The 14,622-nt window shown below is 39.0% G+C and overlaps 1 protein-coding gene across 1 annotated transcript; it reads left to right on the top strand.

The window, feature by feature from the left end:
* The first annotated feature begins 209 nt into the window (after positions 1-209).
* LOC145797546 (uncharacterized) lies at positions 210-4,504 on the top strand. The gene is made up of 5 exons (XM_082884929.1): positions 210-579; positions 1,768-1,983; positions 2,488-2,754; positions 3,055-3,247; positions 4,084-4,504. Exons 1-5 carry the CDS (start codon positions 210-212, stop codon positions 4,502-4,504), a joined length of 1,467 nt encoding a protein of 488 aa, XP_082741055.1.
* The last annotated feature ends 10,118 nt before the right edge of the window (positions 4,505-14,622 follow it).

The following is a 14,622-nucleotide window of genomic DNA, read 5'->3' as shown; positions in this document are numbered from 1 at the left end:
AGCAGATTTGGGTCGTGCCAGAGTGGTATCAGAGCACAAGTTAAACCGCACACACGTGTGCAAATGAGCTATAAGATGTCCTAGAAAAGCAAGTAGGGCATTACATGAGCATAAATGAGATTGTGTGGACATGTTATGTGTATATGTTCTAACATGAATAAGCAAACCATCTTTCCTATGCTTGTTATTACGATGTTTGATATAGTGCAATGGAGAATGCAAGAAATGTAGATGAAAATGAATCACTCGAAGCAAGAATTGCAAGATTGAAGAGAATGGTTGAACTCTTGACTGAAGCTCTAAGACAACAACAAAATCAACAACCCCCACATTTTCCTCCGCCACTAGTGCAACCTGAACCAAATGCCAATGATGATGTTATTGCCTTAACACAAATGTTTAAAAAAATAAAGCCATCGACATTCCAGGGTGGACTAGAACCACTGAAAGCTGAGGCGTGGATCCTAAAAATTGAAAAGCTGTTTGAAGTGTTTCCGTGTTCAGAGGCACAGAAAGTGTTGTTGGCTACTTTTACTTTACAAGATGAAGCAAGGCGATGGTGGATGCTTGTGCGTGAAAGTAATAATACTATGATTTGGGCTTAATTTAAGGAAACATTCTATGATAAATACTTTTCTCAATGTGTCCGTGATCGCAAAATATCCGAGTTTGGGGAATTAAAACAGAGTACTATGCCCGTGGCCTAATATGAAGTAAAATTTACTAAGCTTGCACGTTATGCACCACACATGGTAAATATTGACTATAAAAAGGCTCCAAAATTTGAGGGAGGACTTAATGTGGAGATACTTTACTAGATCAATGTTTTGAAATTACTCAAGTATGTGGATGTCCTTGACCAATCTATCATAGCCGAGGCAAACATTGCAACCTTGAAACAGGCTAAGACACCGGTGACTAAATGGCGGGGTAAGAGACAAAGTTTTAATTTTAAAAAGGGTCGGAATAACTCACAAAGTAAGAAATAGAATACAAGGTCAACCAGTAGTTCCAGTTAGGGGAACAATTCTATACCACCTTATCTAGAATGTGGCAAAAGGCATAAAGGAGTTTGTTACAAAATTTCTGGGGTATGTTACAGATGTGGCAAGATGGGCCACATAGTCAAAGATTGTCATCTCGCATCAAAAGGCACTAGTAGACCCGTAGCAAGTGCTGTAGCATCAACCGTCACACCAAAACCCAATCCCAAAACTACCGAGAGAGAAACCTTGAGGCAAGGTCTGGTGTTTGAACTTGTACCAAGAAATGTGTAGAATATTGAGATAGTGGTGTCAGGTATACTCCCTATTTGTGCTCAAAATGCTTATATTTTGATTGACTCGGGGTCTACGCATTCATTTATATCGTATGCTTTTTCGAGAAAATTATCTAGACCATTGGAACCTATGGACTATTTATTAGTTGTGTCTTCACCTACTGGGGGTCCATGACTTGTGCTTATGTGTATCCTTCATGTGAGATTGTTATTGGAGATGTTATTTTATATGTTGATTTGTTACCTCTGAATCTTGATCACTTTGATATAATTTTGGGGATGGACTGATTAACAAAATATCATGCCTCCATTTTGTGTAACAAAACAAGTTGTTTTTCATCCACCTGGGTTGCCCGAATTTATATTTAACGGAGTTGGTGTTGTACCTCTCCCATATTTGATTTCATTTATGAAAGCATTCAAATTGATTAGAAAGGGGTGTAAAGGGTATTTGTGTTATGTATTGACTGTGCCTGCTAATACTAAAGCTAATGTGGACAATATTCCTATAGTCAGAGAATTCCCAGATATTTTTCTAGATGATTTTCCAGGGGATCTGATTGACAGGAAGATTGAGTTCACTACTGAGGTGATACCGGGTACACAGCCAATTTCCAAAGCTCCGTACCGAATGGCACCTACTGAATTGAAAGAGTTAAAAATCCAGTTGCAAGAGTTGTTGGACAAGAAATTTATTAGACCTAGTACATCACCGTAGGGCACTCCGAGTTTATTTGTGAAAAAGAAAGATGGCTCATTACGGCTCTGTATTGATTACCGTGAATTGAACAAGGTAACAGTGAAGAACAAGTATCCGTTGCCTTGTATTGATGACTTATTCGACCAATTGCAAGGTGCCTAAGTATTTTCCAAGATCAATCTTAGTTCAGGATACCACCAATTGAAAGTCAAAGCCAAAGACGTAGGAAAGACTGCCTTCTAAATAAGGTACGGACATTATAAATTTCTTCTTATGCTTTTCGAAGTTACTAATGCGCCTGTTGTATTTATGGATCTTATGAACAGAATTTCCAAGTCATTCCTCGATGAATTTGTGGCTGTTTTTATAGATGCCATTTTGATTTATTCCAAAAGTAAAGAGGAACATGAACATCATTTAAAAATTGTGTTACAAACCTTGAAAGATAAGAAACTATACGCAAAACTGACAAAGTGTGAATTATGGCTTGATAGTGTTATGTTTTTAGGACATGTGGTTAATAAAGATGGCATTTCTGTCGACCCACGGAAAATAGAAGTAGTTGTGAATTGGCCTAGACTGAGTAATATTACCGAAGTCCAAAGTTTCTTGGGTTTGGCCAGATACTATCGAAGATTCGTGAAAGACTTCTCCAAAATTGCTTTGTCTTTGACTCAGAAAGGGGTACCGTTTGATTGGACTAATCAGAGAGAATCATACTTTCAAGAATTGAATACTCAACTTGTGACTGCATCGATTCTCACCTTACCCTCAGGTACGGATGGATTTATTATTTTTAATGATGTTGCTTATAAGGTTTGGGGTGTGTATTGATGCAAAATGGCAGAGTAATAGCATATACTTCCCGACAACTATCTGGCTCATGATTTGGAGCTTGTCGCAGTAGTATTTGCATTGACGATTTGGCGCCATTACTTGTATAGGGAAACAAGTGAGGTTTACATAGACCACAAGAGCTTAAAGTATTTCTTCACCTAGAAAGAGTTGAACATGAGACAGCGGAGATGGTTGAAATTGATAAAAGATTACGACTTACAAATCTTGTACCATCCAGGGAAAGCTAACACCGTTGCCGATGCACTTAGTCGAAAATCAATTGGGAACTTGGCTTGCTTACTTAACGGGCAAAGAGAATCGCTACATGACCTTGAGAAGTTTGAAGTTGAAGTTGTTTTGCGAGAGCAAGGTGGGACATTGGTTGCAATTGCTGCTCATCCGACGATTTTTGAAGAAATTAAAGAAAAACAGTAACAAGATGAATTTTTGAAGAAGATTATTGATGAACGGGAATCCAAACCGATGCCGGATTTTGTTTTTGAAAATGGTGTGTTGAAATTTCAAGGTAGATTGTGTGTACCAAATGATATCGAGTTAAAAAAGCGAGTTTTGCACGAAGCCCACAATTCAAAAATTTCTATCCATCTGAGGAATACAAAAATGTATCACGATTTGCAGCTCAATTTCTGGTGGCCAGGAATGAAAAAGGAAATTGCAGAATTTGTGTCTAAGTGTTTATATTGCTAACAAGTCAAAGCCGAACATCAATAACCCGTCGGATTGCTTCAACCACTGCCAATACTGGAGTGGAAATGGGAGCATATCACTATGGATTTCATTGTTGGATTACCTCGCTCTAATAGAGGTATGGATTCAATTTGGATTATTGTTGACCGTTTGACTAAATTTGCTCACTTCTTACCTATTAAAACAATTTATAATGCGAATAAGTTGGCTACAATTTACATTAATGAGATTGTTAGATTGCATGGAGTGCTTGTGTCAATTGTTTTAGATAAGGACTCGAAATTCACGTCGAGATTTTGGCAAAGTTTGCAAAAGGCATTGGGTACTGAATTGAGATTGAGCAGTGCATACCATTCACAGACCTATGGCCAGTCAGAAAGAACAATCCAAACTCTGGAGGACATATTGCGTATGTGTGTGCTTGATTTTCAAGGGAATTGGGAAACTCACTTGCCTGTAGCCAAAGTCGGCTACAACAATAGTTTTCATTCGAGCATTGGTATGGTGCCTTTCGAGGCTTTATATGGCAGAAAATGTCAATCTCCTATTTGTTGGACAGAAGTTGGAATAGGCCTTTACGTGGGCCTGAGATTGTACATGAAACAATGGAAAAGGTGAAATTAATTCAACAAAGATTGAAAACTACGCAAAGTCGACAAAAAAATTACGCGGATGTCCAAAGGCGAAATAGGGAATATGAAGTAGGAGACCATGTTTTTATTAAAGTGACACCAATGAAAGGGCAGACTCGCTTTGGAACCAAGGGCAAGTTAGCATCGAGGTATGTTGGGCCGTATGAAATCATTGAAAAGGTTAATCCAGTGGCATATCAGGTAGCACTTCCTCCCGAAATGGAACATATGCATAATGTCTTTCATGTTTCGATGTTGCGAGATTATCTCCGAGATCCTTTCCATGTTATTGAGCCTACTCATGTGGTTTTGAGTGATGACTATACTTATGAAGAATGGCCCATTTAGATTGTAAACTGGCGAATCAAGAAGTTGAGAAATAAAGAAATTCCGTTAGTGAAAGTGGATAGGCAAAATCATGGTAGTATCTATGCAACTTGGGAAAGAGAGGATGATATGAAGAGAAGATATCCGAACCTCTTTCTACTTGATCTTATATTCTTCCCGAAGGAAGGTAATTGAGTTTGGAGGACCAAATATCCTAAGGGGGAGAAGATGTGACAGTCGCTCCCTTAATTAAGTAAATTAATGAAGTTAATTATGTGATTAGTGTTGATCATGAGATTATGTGTTAATTGTGACTTATGTGCCATGTGTTATATGTATTATACTAATTTGTGTTGTCTTGTTATTGTAGATAGATAGGTTAGAGTGAAAATTAAACTTGTCTGATTCGTTAATTTTTAACAAGAAATTGGATAAGAATTAGAGCCTAATTCACCTTAATTTATTTAAGTTTAGTTTGATTGAGATCATTTTATGATGAGGTTTAATTTAATTTAAGTAAAATTATTAGAGTTTTATTAACTTAATTAGGAATTAATGTAAGCCTTAGACAAACTAATTAGGGAAGTAAATAACATTAGAGGTATCCCCTTCAACACTTGAATATGATGATGATAAGTGTAATATAGTGGGTCATTTTGGAGCTCTCCTAGTATACACGTAAAGAGAGAGGGAGATTATTGTCATTATGGTTAAACAGGCCTTCGGTAATCACAGATTACTAGCCGGTTACGACGCTAAACCTATAGGGGTGGGTTTGGGTCGTGACATACAGGTAGAAGAAAGGTCTTCATTATTTCGATACCTATTCACCAATAACAAGAACAACATCTATTCGCATGCTAATAGCAGTTGCAGCATTGTATAATCTGGAGATACATTAAATGGATGTTAAAACAACCTTTTTGAATGGCGAGTTAGATGAGGAAATCTATATAGAACAACCAGAAAGATTTCAAGTTCCCAGCCAAGAGAAAAAGGTTTGTAAACTTATCAAATCCCTTTATAGATTAAAACAAGCTCCGAAACAATGACATAAAAAGTTTGATCAAGCTATGCTTTCGGATGGTTTTAAGATAAACGAATGTGACAAATGTGTTTATATTAGAAGCACAGACAAAGGCTGTGTTATAGCTTGTCTTTATGTGGATGACATACTCCTTATTGGAAGCAATAATGACAGGATTAAATCCACAAAGAAAATGTTGAACAAAAAGTTTGACATGAAAGATCTGGAAGTAGCAGATGTAATTCTAGAAATAAAAATTACTAGAACATCTGAAGGATATGCTTTATCTCAGTCTCATTATGTTGAGAGATTCTAAAGAAATTTGGAAAGCATGACGACTGTCCTGCTAAAACAGCTGTTAACGTTAGTCTTCATTTATCAAAAAAAACAAGTGCAGGCATATCACAATTAGAGTACTTTTGGATAATCGGAAGCTTAATGTATTTAATGAATTGCACTAGGCCAGATATAGCCTATGCTGTAAGCAAATTGAGTAGGTACACATGTGACAACCCTCGCCACTGTTTACTGATATACCTCTGATTACTGCTAAACTGTGGTTAAGCATGTTAAGTAACTGATCTGACTGAAATTCTGAACTAATTGATTGAGTGTATTAGTTTAAATGCAAATCTATCTGTTTGACTGCTAAATGATCTGTTCATGTTTTATGTTTTAAACTGCAAATTGAAGGCCTTATCGGCGGCCGAATCCGAAACTGATTAGTGTTTTATGCTAATTAAAATTTATGTGATTTTATGGTATGTTTAATTGAAACGTGATTTGGAGCGATTAAATTAGATTAAATAATGTTAAATTACATTAGTTGCTTTAATTATAATTTTGCTATTGAGTGGCCATTTCCCTATACACTTGTTTGGGACTTGATTAGTTCATTCCATACATCATTTCCTCATCCTTCTTGAGACCAAAACCGACTAGAGAAAGAGAGAGAGAGAGTTAGGAGAGCTTTAGTTTCAACAAGAATTGCTTGGAAAATTAGAAGAATTGAAGAGTAGATTGCATAATTGAGCTTCTAGACTTGAAATTGAAGACCTAAGGTAGGAGAATCATCTTCTTGAACTTGAATTCTAGTTGTATCTTGCATGGCCCATGAGCGATTAGTGATCTAAGTCTAGAACTGGTTTTAAATTGTTGAATTGAAGCTTGAATCATGCATGCATGTTTATATTCTTGAATTTTGAGGTTGTTTTCATAGAATCCTCACATGCATGTCCATATTTGGGTTATAGTTCATGAATTCATCATGTTTTGGAAGGATTGGGTCATTTGATCTTGTGTTGGAAGCTTTGATTTCAATTGAACACTTGCATGTTACATATACATTATGTTCATGAAGTTTTGTTTGGATTTGTGTTTAATTGAACTACCATTGGGCTTTGATTTTACAAATTGATCTTTGAAACATGTCATATTATGAGTTTTAAAGTGTTTTCCAGAAAATTAGCCCAAAGGAATCGAATTAGATGCTTTAAATGTTGAATTTGAGCTTGAAGATTCAATCTGGAAATTCCAGATTTTGGACCCACGCTCGAGCGTAAGACTTTACGCTCGAGCGTACACTCTGAGTACATGCAGTACGCTCGAGCGTGGAAAGTAACACTCGAACGTGAAATACGTGTATCCAGTACTTTTCACATGTTTACAGTCCGCTCGAGCGAAGGAATGCACGCTCGAGCGAGGACTTGTGTCTTACGCTTGAGCGGAGGTCGAGCGCCCATCGAGCGTGAATTGCATGCATCTAGTACTTTTACTTGAGTTTGCAGTCCGCTCGAGCGGAGCTCCTTTATCTGCATGTCCGCTCGAGCGTAGAAAGCCACACTCGAACGAGACCTCTGTTTTCTGAAAATTTTGAAAAGTGTTTTAAAGTACATCTCTGCATCCTCATTTCATCCTAGGTATTCCTAGGCCTAGTTTAAGGTATCTTAATGAGGTTATTGATGTAGAACCACACCGAGTCAAGATAGGGACTAAGTCATTGATTCCCAAGTGTGTAACTTAGTGTGTGTTCATTCTGTAACTGTGTAGGGTTGGCATCCGAGGATGCTCACTAGTTGCTATTAGCCCAGTGCTCTGTGAGTAACAATGTTGTAAAGATATGTTCAATCATAAATATTTTCTGAATGACCAACTGTACTGCTTTTTGAAATGATATTTCCTACTGAATGAATGTTTGTCCTATTTGTAAACTGTATCCGTGGCATCCATAGCAATTTACTGTTACTGCACTGTTACTACTACTGTCACAGAGATCTTTGTTGGTGCCCATGTTTGGAACCACTACTGTTTACTGTTATGATGGCCATCAACTAACTGTTCGGTCTATTAAGACCTACTGTACTGTTTGCTATCGAATGTACCACATATAACTGCTATGGTTTCTAAATGACTGATATGACTGCTTATTGATTGAAAGGACATTCATTCTTAACCTCTTTACATAACTGTTATTCACTAGGCTTTAGCTCACTGTTTATATATATATGTAGGTGTCCAGGCACCGGATCGATGCTAGGAGCGTTAGGCTAAGCTCCCGTTTTGTGAAAGCCAACCATTGTGCCTCACTTCGAGGTTCTGAGTGCGTCAAGCCAAGGCTGTTTTGTGGTGTTTTAGATTTTCCCTTTTGCCTTTGTTCTGTAATGAATGTTGAGACTGGCACTGTACTGTTATGGTAGGGATTTGGTCCCCAACTTGAATGTTTGTATATGATGTGTGTATGTACATACTTTTTTGCTTATGAATGTGAATATGTTCAGAAAGTCTTTTTGCATACAGACTGTCACAGCTCATTGGACATCTCTTAATTACTGTTTTGGCTTCTGCCAGCCCCTGTACTCTGTATCACTGTCTTTACTGTTAAGCAGGCCTTCGATAATCACGGATTACTGGCCGGTTATGGTGCTAAACCCATAGGGGCGGGTTTGGGTTGTGACAACACAAGTAATCCAGGGTCCGATCATTGGAAAGCGATAATAAGGGTACATAGGTGTCTACATGTGACAACCCTCACCACTGTTTACTGATAATACCACTGATTACTGCTAAACTGTGACTGAACATGATTAAGTAACTGATTTGACTGATATTCTGAACTGATTGATTAAGTGTATTAGTTTAAATGCAAATCTATCTGTTTGACTGCTAAATGATCTGTTCATGCTTTATGTTTTAAACTGCAAATTGAAGGCCTTATCGGCGGCCGAATCCAAAACTGATTAGTGTTTTATGTTAATTAGAATTAATGTGATTTTATGGTGAATTTAGTTAAAATTTGATTTGGTATGATTAAATTGGATTAAATAAGCTATATTACATTAGTTGGCTTATTTACCAAAATGCCATTAAGTGGACTTTGCTAGACCAATTGTTTAGTCTTGTTAGAGCTTATGTGTTGCATCATTTTGTTCATTCTTGAGACCCAAAACCGACTAGAGAGAGATAGAGTTAGGAGAACTTTGATTTCAACAAGCTTTGGCTAGGAAAATTAGAAGAATTGAAGAGTAGATTGCAAATTGAGCTTCTATACCTTGAATTGGAGACTTGAGGTAGGAGACTCACCCTTTAATTGTGAGTTTGAGTTATTCTTGCATGATTCGTGGTAAGGTTAGTGATTTAAGGCATGAATTAGCTTAATATGTTGAATGGAGTAGGAATTCATGCATGCATGTATACATTGTTGAGTTTTGAGGTTGTTTTCATAGAATCCTCACATGCATGTCCATATTCTAGCTTTGGTCCATGAATTCAGCATGTTTTTTAAAGGATTGGCTCATTTGTTCTTGTATTAGAAGCTTTGAAGTGGATTAAATTCATGCATGTTGCATGTACATCATGTTCTTGAGTTTTGTTTGGAAATGGGTTCAATTGAACTACCTTTGGGCTTTAATTTTGCAAATTGATCTTTGAAACATGTCATATTATGAGTTTTAAAGTATTTTCCAAAAAATTAGCCCAAAAGGATCGAATTTGATGCTTTAAATGTTGAGTTTCATGCTTGGAGACAAATCTGGAAATTCCAGATTTTGGATCCACGCTCGAGTGTACACTTTGAGTTCATGCAATTTGCTCGAGTGGGCAAAGTAACGCTCGTGCGTGAAATGTGTGTGTCCAGTACTTTGCATGTGTTTACAGTCCTGTAGACGTCCCCGAACGTCCCAGGAGGGAAATCCCGTTCTGTTCATATTGCGCTCACTACAGTTCAGACTCAAATTGTCACGGTCCTGTATCTAATCTCACAGAGTGCAATGCAAGACTGATGAATCATCAAAGAGTCCAAATCCGGTAAATCGTTTTAGAAAACAGATTTTTTAGAAAGAAGTGCCAAACATGGACTGCTTTTCCAGATACAGAGTCGCCACCTAAATATTTTATTTTGGGGGAATTTAGGAAACCCTGACTCGTTTGCCTAAGGCCACATGTCCGTCATCACCAAAGTTGCCTCGGCTCGAGAACTTAGGTATGATTGGGGAAGGTCAGCTATGAGCACCCCCGCTTGCCCGATCCGAAGATCGGCCTCTACTAACCATGATATCGAGTTTTAAAAACATTATGTGCTCTTATTTCGGTTATTAGATTAGAATTACTATGTGATGCGCACAGCATACAAGTATAGACTGCGTTGCCTGAATTGGAACAAAACATCTCATGTTCGTTTTGAAAAACGGTTTGAAAGTACTACTCGCAAGTAGGTTAAGACGTGGATTTTGCTACTATCGGATGGGCTTAGAAAACATGGTTTTGCCACTATCTAGTGGGCTTAAAACTCACAGTCAACGCATTATTCCAATTCAGATAACCCAACATTCACCCACAGACACTCAGGCAAGTATATCACATAAGCAAATAGCCTCATGGTAAGCATGCTATCATGGCAATCACTCATACGCATGCAAGGATGCTAAAGCATAAAACTTACCGAGTATTCTAAGCCAAAACAGAAGCTAATTAGAAATCCATGCATGATCCTAACTATGCTGAAATGCTTAATGCAACACATGCAGGAATGCAACTACAATAGGCTCGGCTATTCAAAAGATGGCATGTGAAATGATACAACTAACAAGTATTCAACTCAGAATTGAAATACAATGCAGTTAGTATGATGCGCCGAGCCCGGTGCATGCAAGACAAATGTATGGATGCACGCATGCATAGCATAAGGTATGCTAATTTAAATATGCCCTATACTAACCATTGAAAGCAGGTAAGTAAAAGGGAGAAAGAAATGGGGTTGGAAGGCACACACAGACGCACGCACACTTATTACACAATTGCCCTCACTCGGAGGGTCCGAAATAATAATACAGGCCGAATAATGAATTAACTATCCTAACTAATTAATTATTACAAAACTTCTAATTAATTAACAAATTAATTACAAAAAAAAGCCTAAATATGAAACTAAAGAGACCGCCGTAGCTCTACCTCGGAATGCGTGGATGATGCATGCTTGACTCGCCTTGCTCGGAAACCCGGTACCATGCCACTGTTGCCTCTGTTTACACTGTCTTACTCCTCTGAAAATTATGAAAGTTTCCAGAAGCCTTCTGAATAACTCCCTGAGTGTTGTGGGATGCCACCGGCCATGATAGAGCATTACCGGCTATGAGAATGTGGCCATCAGCCAAAAATTGAACCACCGGCTGGACTTTGGTAGCCGGTTGGCACTGTAAGTGGCCGACCGGCCATTCCTTCCTGCAGAACCCTGTTTTGACAGCAGCAGAGAACAGACAGTGCATGGCATGGAAATTTCAAAACAATGTGAGCATGGTCACTCTCCCAATCATGCTATGGACTCAAGGGAGTGTGGCCCTTGGTCCTCGGGCAACCAATCACGCATTTCGATGCATGATGGCCAAAGGCGCCAAGCTTGCAAATCAATGTAAATGCATGCGACAAAACAAATGAATGCCTCATGCCCTATCATGTTGAGATCAAGGGCATCGGCGACCGAGGGTTGAGACGTGTTTTTTCACTTGGAGTACGAACACACCTCACCCCTCTTGCTTGGTTTGACACCCCAAACCAAGCAAAATGTAATGCATGTATGCAACATGGCTCAAACATGAAAAGTAGCTCAAGTATGCCATATGAGACTAAGGTAATGAACATGCCAAATGCAATGTGCCAAACATGCAAGATGCAATGCCATGCAATCTATCATGCAAGCTAGGATATAAAATGCAACTAGCTAAACAATATGCAAATGTGCAAACATGATACAATGCAAGCATGACACCAAAGCAATGCAACACATCAAACATGCGATTATATACAAAGATGGACTTAAACCGAGATGGGAAGGCCTTAGCCCATCCCAAAATAGTGGCCAAGAATACTAAAATAATGGTGCCAATCATGCAAAATAAACATGCCAACCGAAGGGCCTAAGACTAAGGCATGAAAGGCAACTCTCAAGAACACTCAAAGGTGACAAAAATGGACATTAAGCACTCATGTTAAACTCTGAAAAGCATGTGCAGGATGACGCCAAAACATGCTAGGGAATGGGTGCGAGATGGAAGACATTCAAGGCCACAAAGAAAGCATTACTCAACACCTACCCCAAGCAAACATGGCATGGATTTTTCAATGCAAAACAGAGTTTTATCATGCAAAAATGAGTCCCAAAAACCTCTGATATGGCAGCCCAAAGCCTCAAACACATAGGCATGCACAAAAGCCCCAAACATGGAGCATAAGACCACATCTCTTCAAGGCATTGAAAAGGTAACAAATGTAATTATGTAAGCATAAAACATGAACTGAAATGGCATAATAAGTGACTCCAAATCACTGAAATAGCCCAACTAAAGCATGCTTATGACTCACACACCCAAGACTCACAAGCCAAAATGCATGGAAGCAATACAAATCATGGCAAGCATGGCCAAATCAGTATCCAACAGACCTTAAGCATGGCAAAACAATGCTAAAACCTTCTTAGAACCAAACCAAAATCATGCTAGAATGTCATCTCATAGCATATACATATTAGACCAAAACATGTGATTACAAGGCAAGCATATAATGCATGAAATAGACCATTAATCCGACCAAAAACAGTGATATAATATGACCAAATAATATCCAAAAACCTTTGAAATGGAGCCAAAAACAACTAAGCATGCTTGCTACCCTTCTGAGCCAAAAAAATGAACAAATGAGAGACCAAGGGAGAGGGGTGTCCCTCCCCTATGCAAGACTTCAAGACCCCTTCACCACCACTGAAAATCCACTGGATTTCAGTGGTGAGAAGGCCAATGGATTTCAGTGCAATTCCTCCATACAATGGAGGACAAATCTGTGCACTCCAGCTGGCACAGCTGGCATGCATAATGCCTAAAAAAGGCAAAAAGGTAGTACCGGCCAGAAAAGGAGTCCATCGGCTAAATAAATGGTCGGCCGACCACACAAAGTGCCGACCGGCCATCACCAATGGCCGGTGGCAAGAAGACATGGCTGGTGGCCTCAAGCCATAGCCGGTGAGGATTGGGGATGGCCAACAAGCCATTCTCTACTTTCCAAAGCAAAAACCAACAAGTGTTTGGTCCAACCAAGCACAAGACAACCGAGTTGAGAGATCCTGAGGCAAGGCGCGTAGCCGAGATCTCCGGGAACTCAAACCGAACACGAACATGGATGATCACCGAGTGTTCAAACGGTGACGTCCAAGTCTTGAGGACGGTCAAAAATGGAGTGTCTACAAGTCCGCTCGAGCGAGGGAATGCATGCTCGAACGAGGACTTGTGTCTCACGCTCGAGCAGGGGTCGAGCGCCCGTCGAGCGTAAATTTCATGCATCCAGTACTTTTACAGTCCGCTCGAGCGAAGAAAGTCACGCTCGAGCGGAGTTCCTTTGTTTGCATGTCCGCTCGAGCGTAGAAAGACACGCTTGAGCGAGACCCTTGTTTTCTGAAAATTCTGAAAAGTGTTTTAAAGTACATTTTTACATCCTCATTCCATCCTAGGCATTCCTAGGCCTAGTTTAAGGTATCTTAATGAGGTTAATGCTATAGAACCACACCAAGTCAAGATAGGGACTAAGTTATTGTTTCCCAAACGTGTAACTTAGTGTGTGTTCATCCTATAACTATGTAGGGTTGACATCCGTGGACGCTCACTAGCCTATCTGTAGCCCAGAACTCTGTGAGTAACAATGTTGTAAAGATATGTTCAATCATGAATATTTTCTGAATGATCTACTGTACTGCTTTCTGAAATGATATTTCTTCCTGAATGAATGATGTCCTATTGATGAACTGTACTCGTGGTATCCATAGCAACTTACTGTTATTGTATTGTTACTGTACTGCTACTGTCACAGAGATCTCTGTCGGTTCCCATGTTGGAACCACTACTGTTTATTGTTATGATGGCTATCAACTGATTGTTCGGTCTATTAAGACCTACTGTACTGTTTTGCTATTGGATATACCACTTATAACTGCTATAGTTTCTAAATGACTAATATGACTGTTTAATGACCGAAATGACATTCATTCTTAACCTCTTTACGCATATGTTATTCACTGGGCTTTAGCTTACTGTTTATATATATATATGTAGGTGTCCAAGCACCGGATCGGAGCTAGGAGCGTTGGGTCTAACTCCCCTTTTTGTCAAGCCAACCACTGTGCCTCACTGAAAGGTTCTAAGTCCTTCAAGCCAAGGTTGCTTCAGGGTGTTTTAGATTTCCCATTCCTGTCTCTGTTTTGTATAGACTGTATAGACTTGTACTGTACTGTTATGGTAGGGATTTGGTTCCTAATCTGAATGCTTGTATATATATATGTATACACTGTTTTGGTTCTGAATGTGAATATTCATGAAAAGTCTTTTTGCATACAGACTGTCGCAGCTCATTGGACATCTTTTTGTTATTGTTTTGGCTTCCGCCAGCCCTTGTTCTCTGTATTACTGTTATTACTGTTAAGCAGGCCTTCGGTAATCACGAATTACTGGCTGGTTACGATGCTAAACCCAAAGGGACGGGTTTGGGTCGTGACACTACGACATACCTGAAATTATGGCTTACATTATACGAAATATCTAACAGTACTAGAGAGGTACAACGAAGCAAATTGGATATC

The sequence above is a fragment of the Camellia sinensis genome, chromosome 8 (assembly GCF_055761805.1).
Source record: "Camellia sinensis isolate YWXY chromosome 8, ASM5576180v1, whole genome shotgun sequence".
Classification (NCBI taxonomy): domain Eukaryota; kingdom Viridiplantae; phylum Streptophyta; class Magnoliopsida; order Ericales; family Theaceae; genus Camellia; species Camellia sinensis.
This window is presented reverse-complemented; position numbering and strand designations above follow the sequence as displayed.

What these genes read in the sequence shown, in the direction of transcription:
- LOC145797546 (XM_082884929.1), top strand. Translation starts at nt 210, where the DNA reads ATGGAGAATGCAAGAAATGTAGATGAAAATGAATCACTCGAAGCAAGA. An exon ending in CAAGAAATTTATTAGACCTA is followed by an intron (nt 1,984 to 2,487) that starts GTACATCACCGT and finishes TTATGTTTTTAG; the next exon opens with GACATGTGGTTAATAAAGAT. An exon ending in GATTCTCACCTTACCCTCAG is followed by an intron (nt 2,755 to 3,054) that starts GTACGGATGGAT and finishes TGTACCATCCAG; the next exon opens with GGAAAGCTAACACCGTTGCC.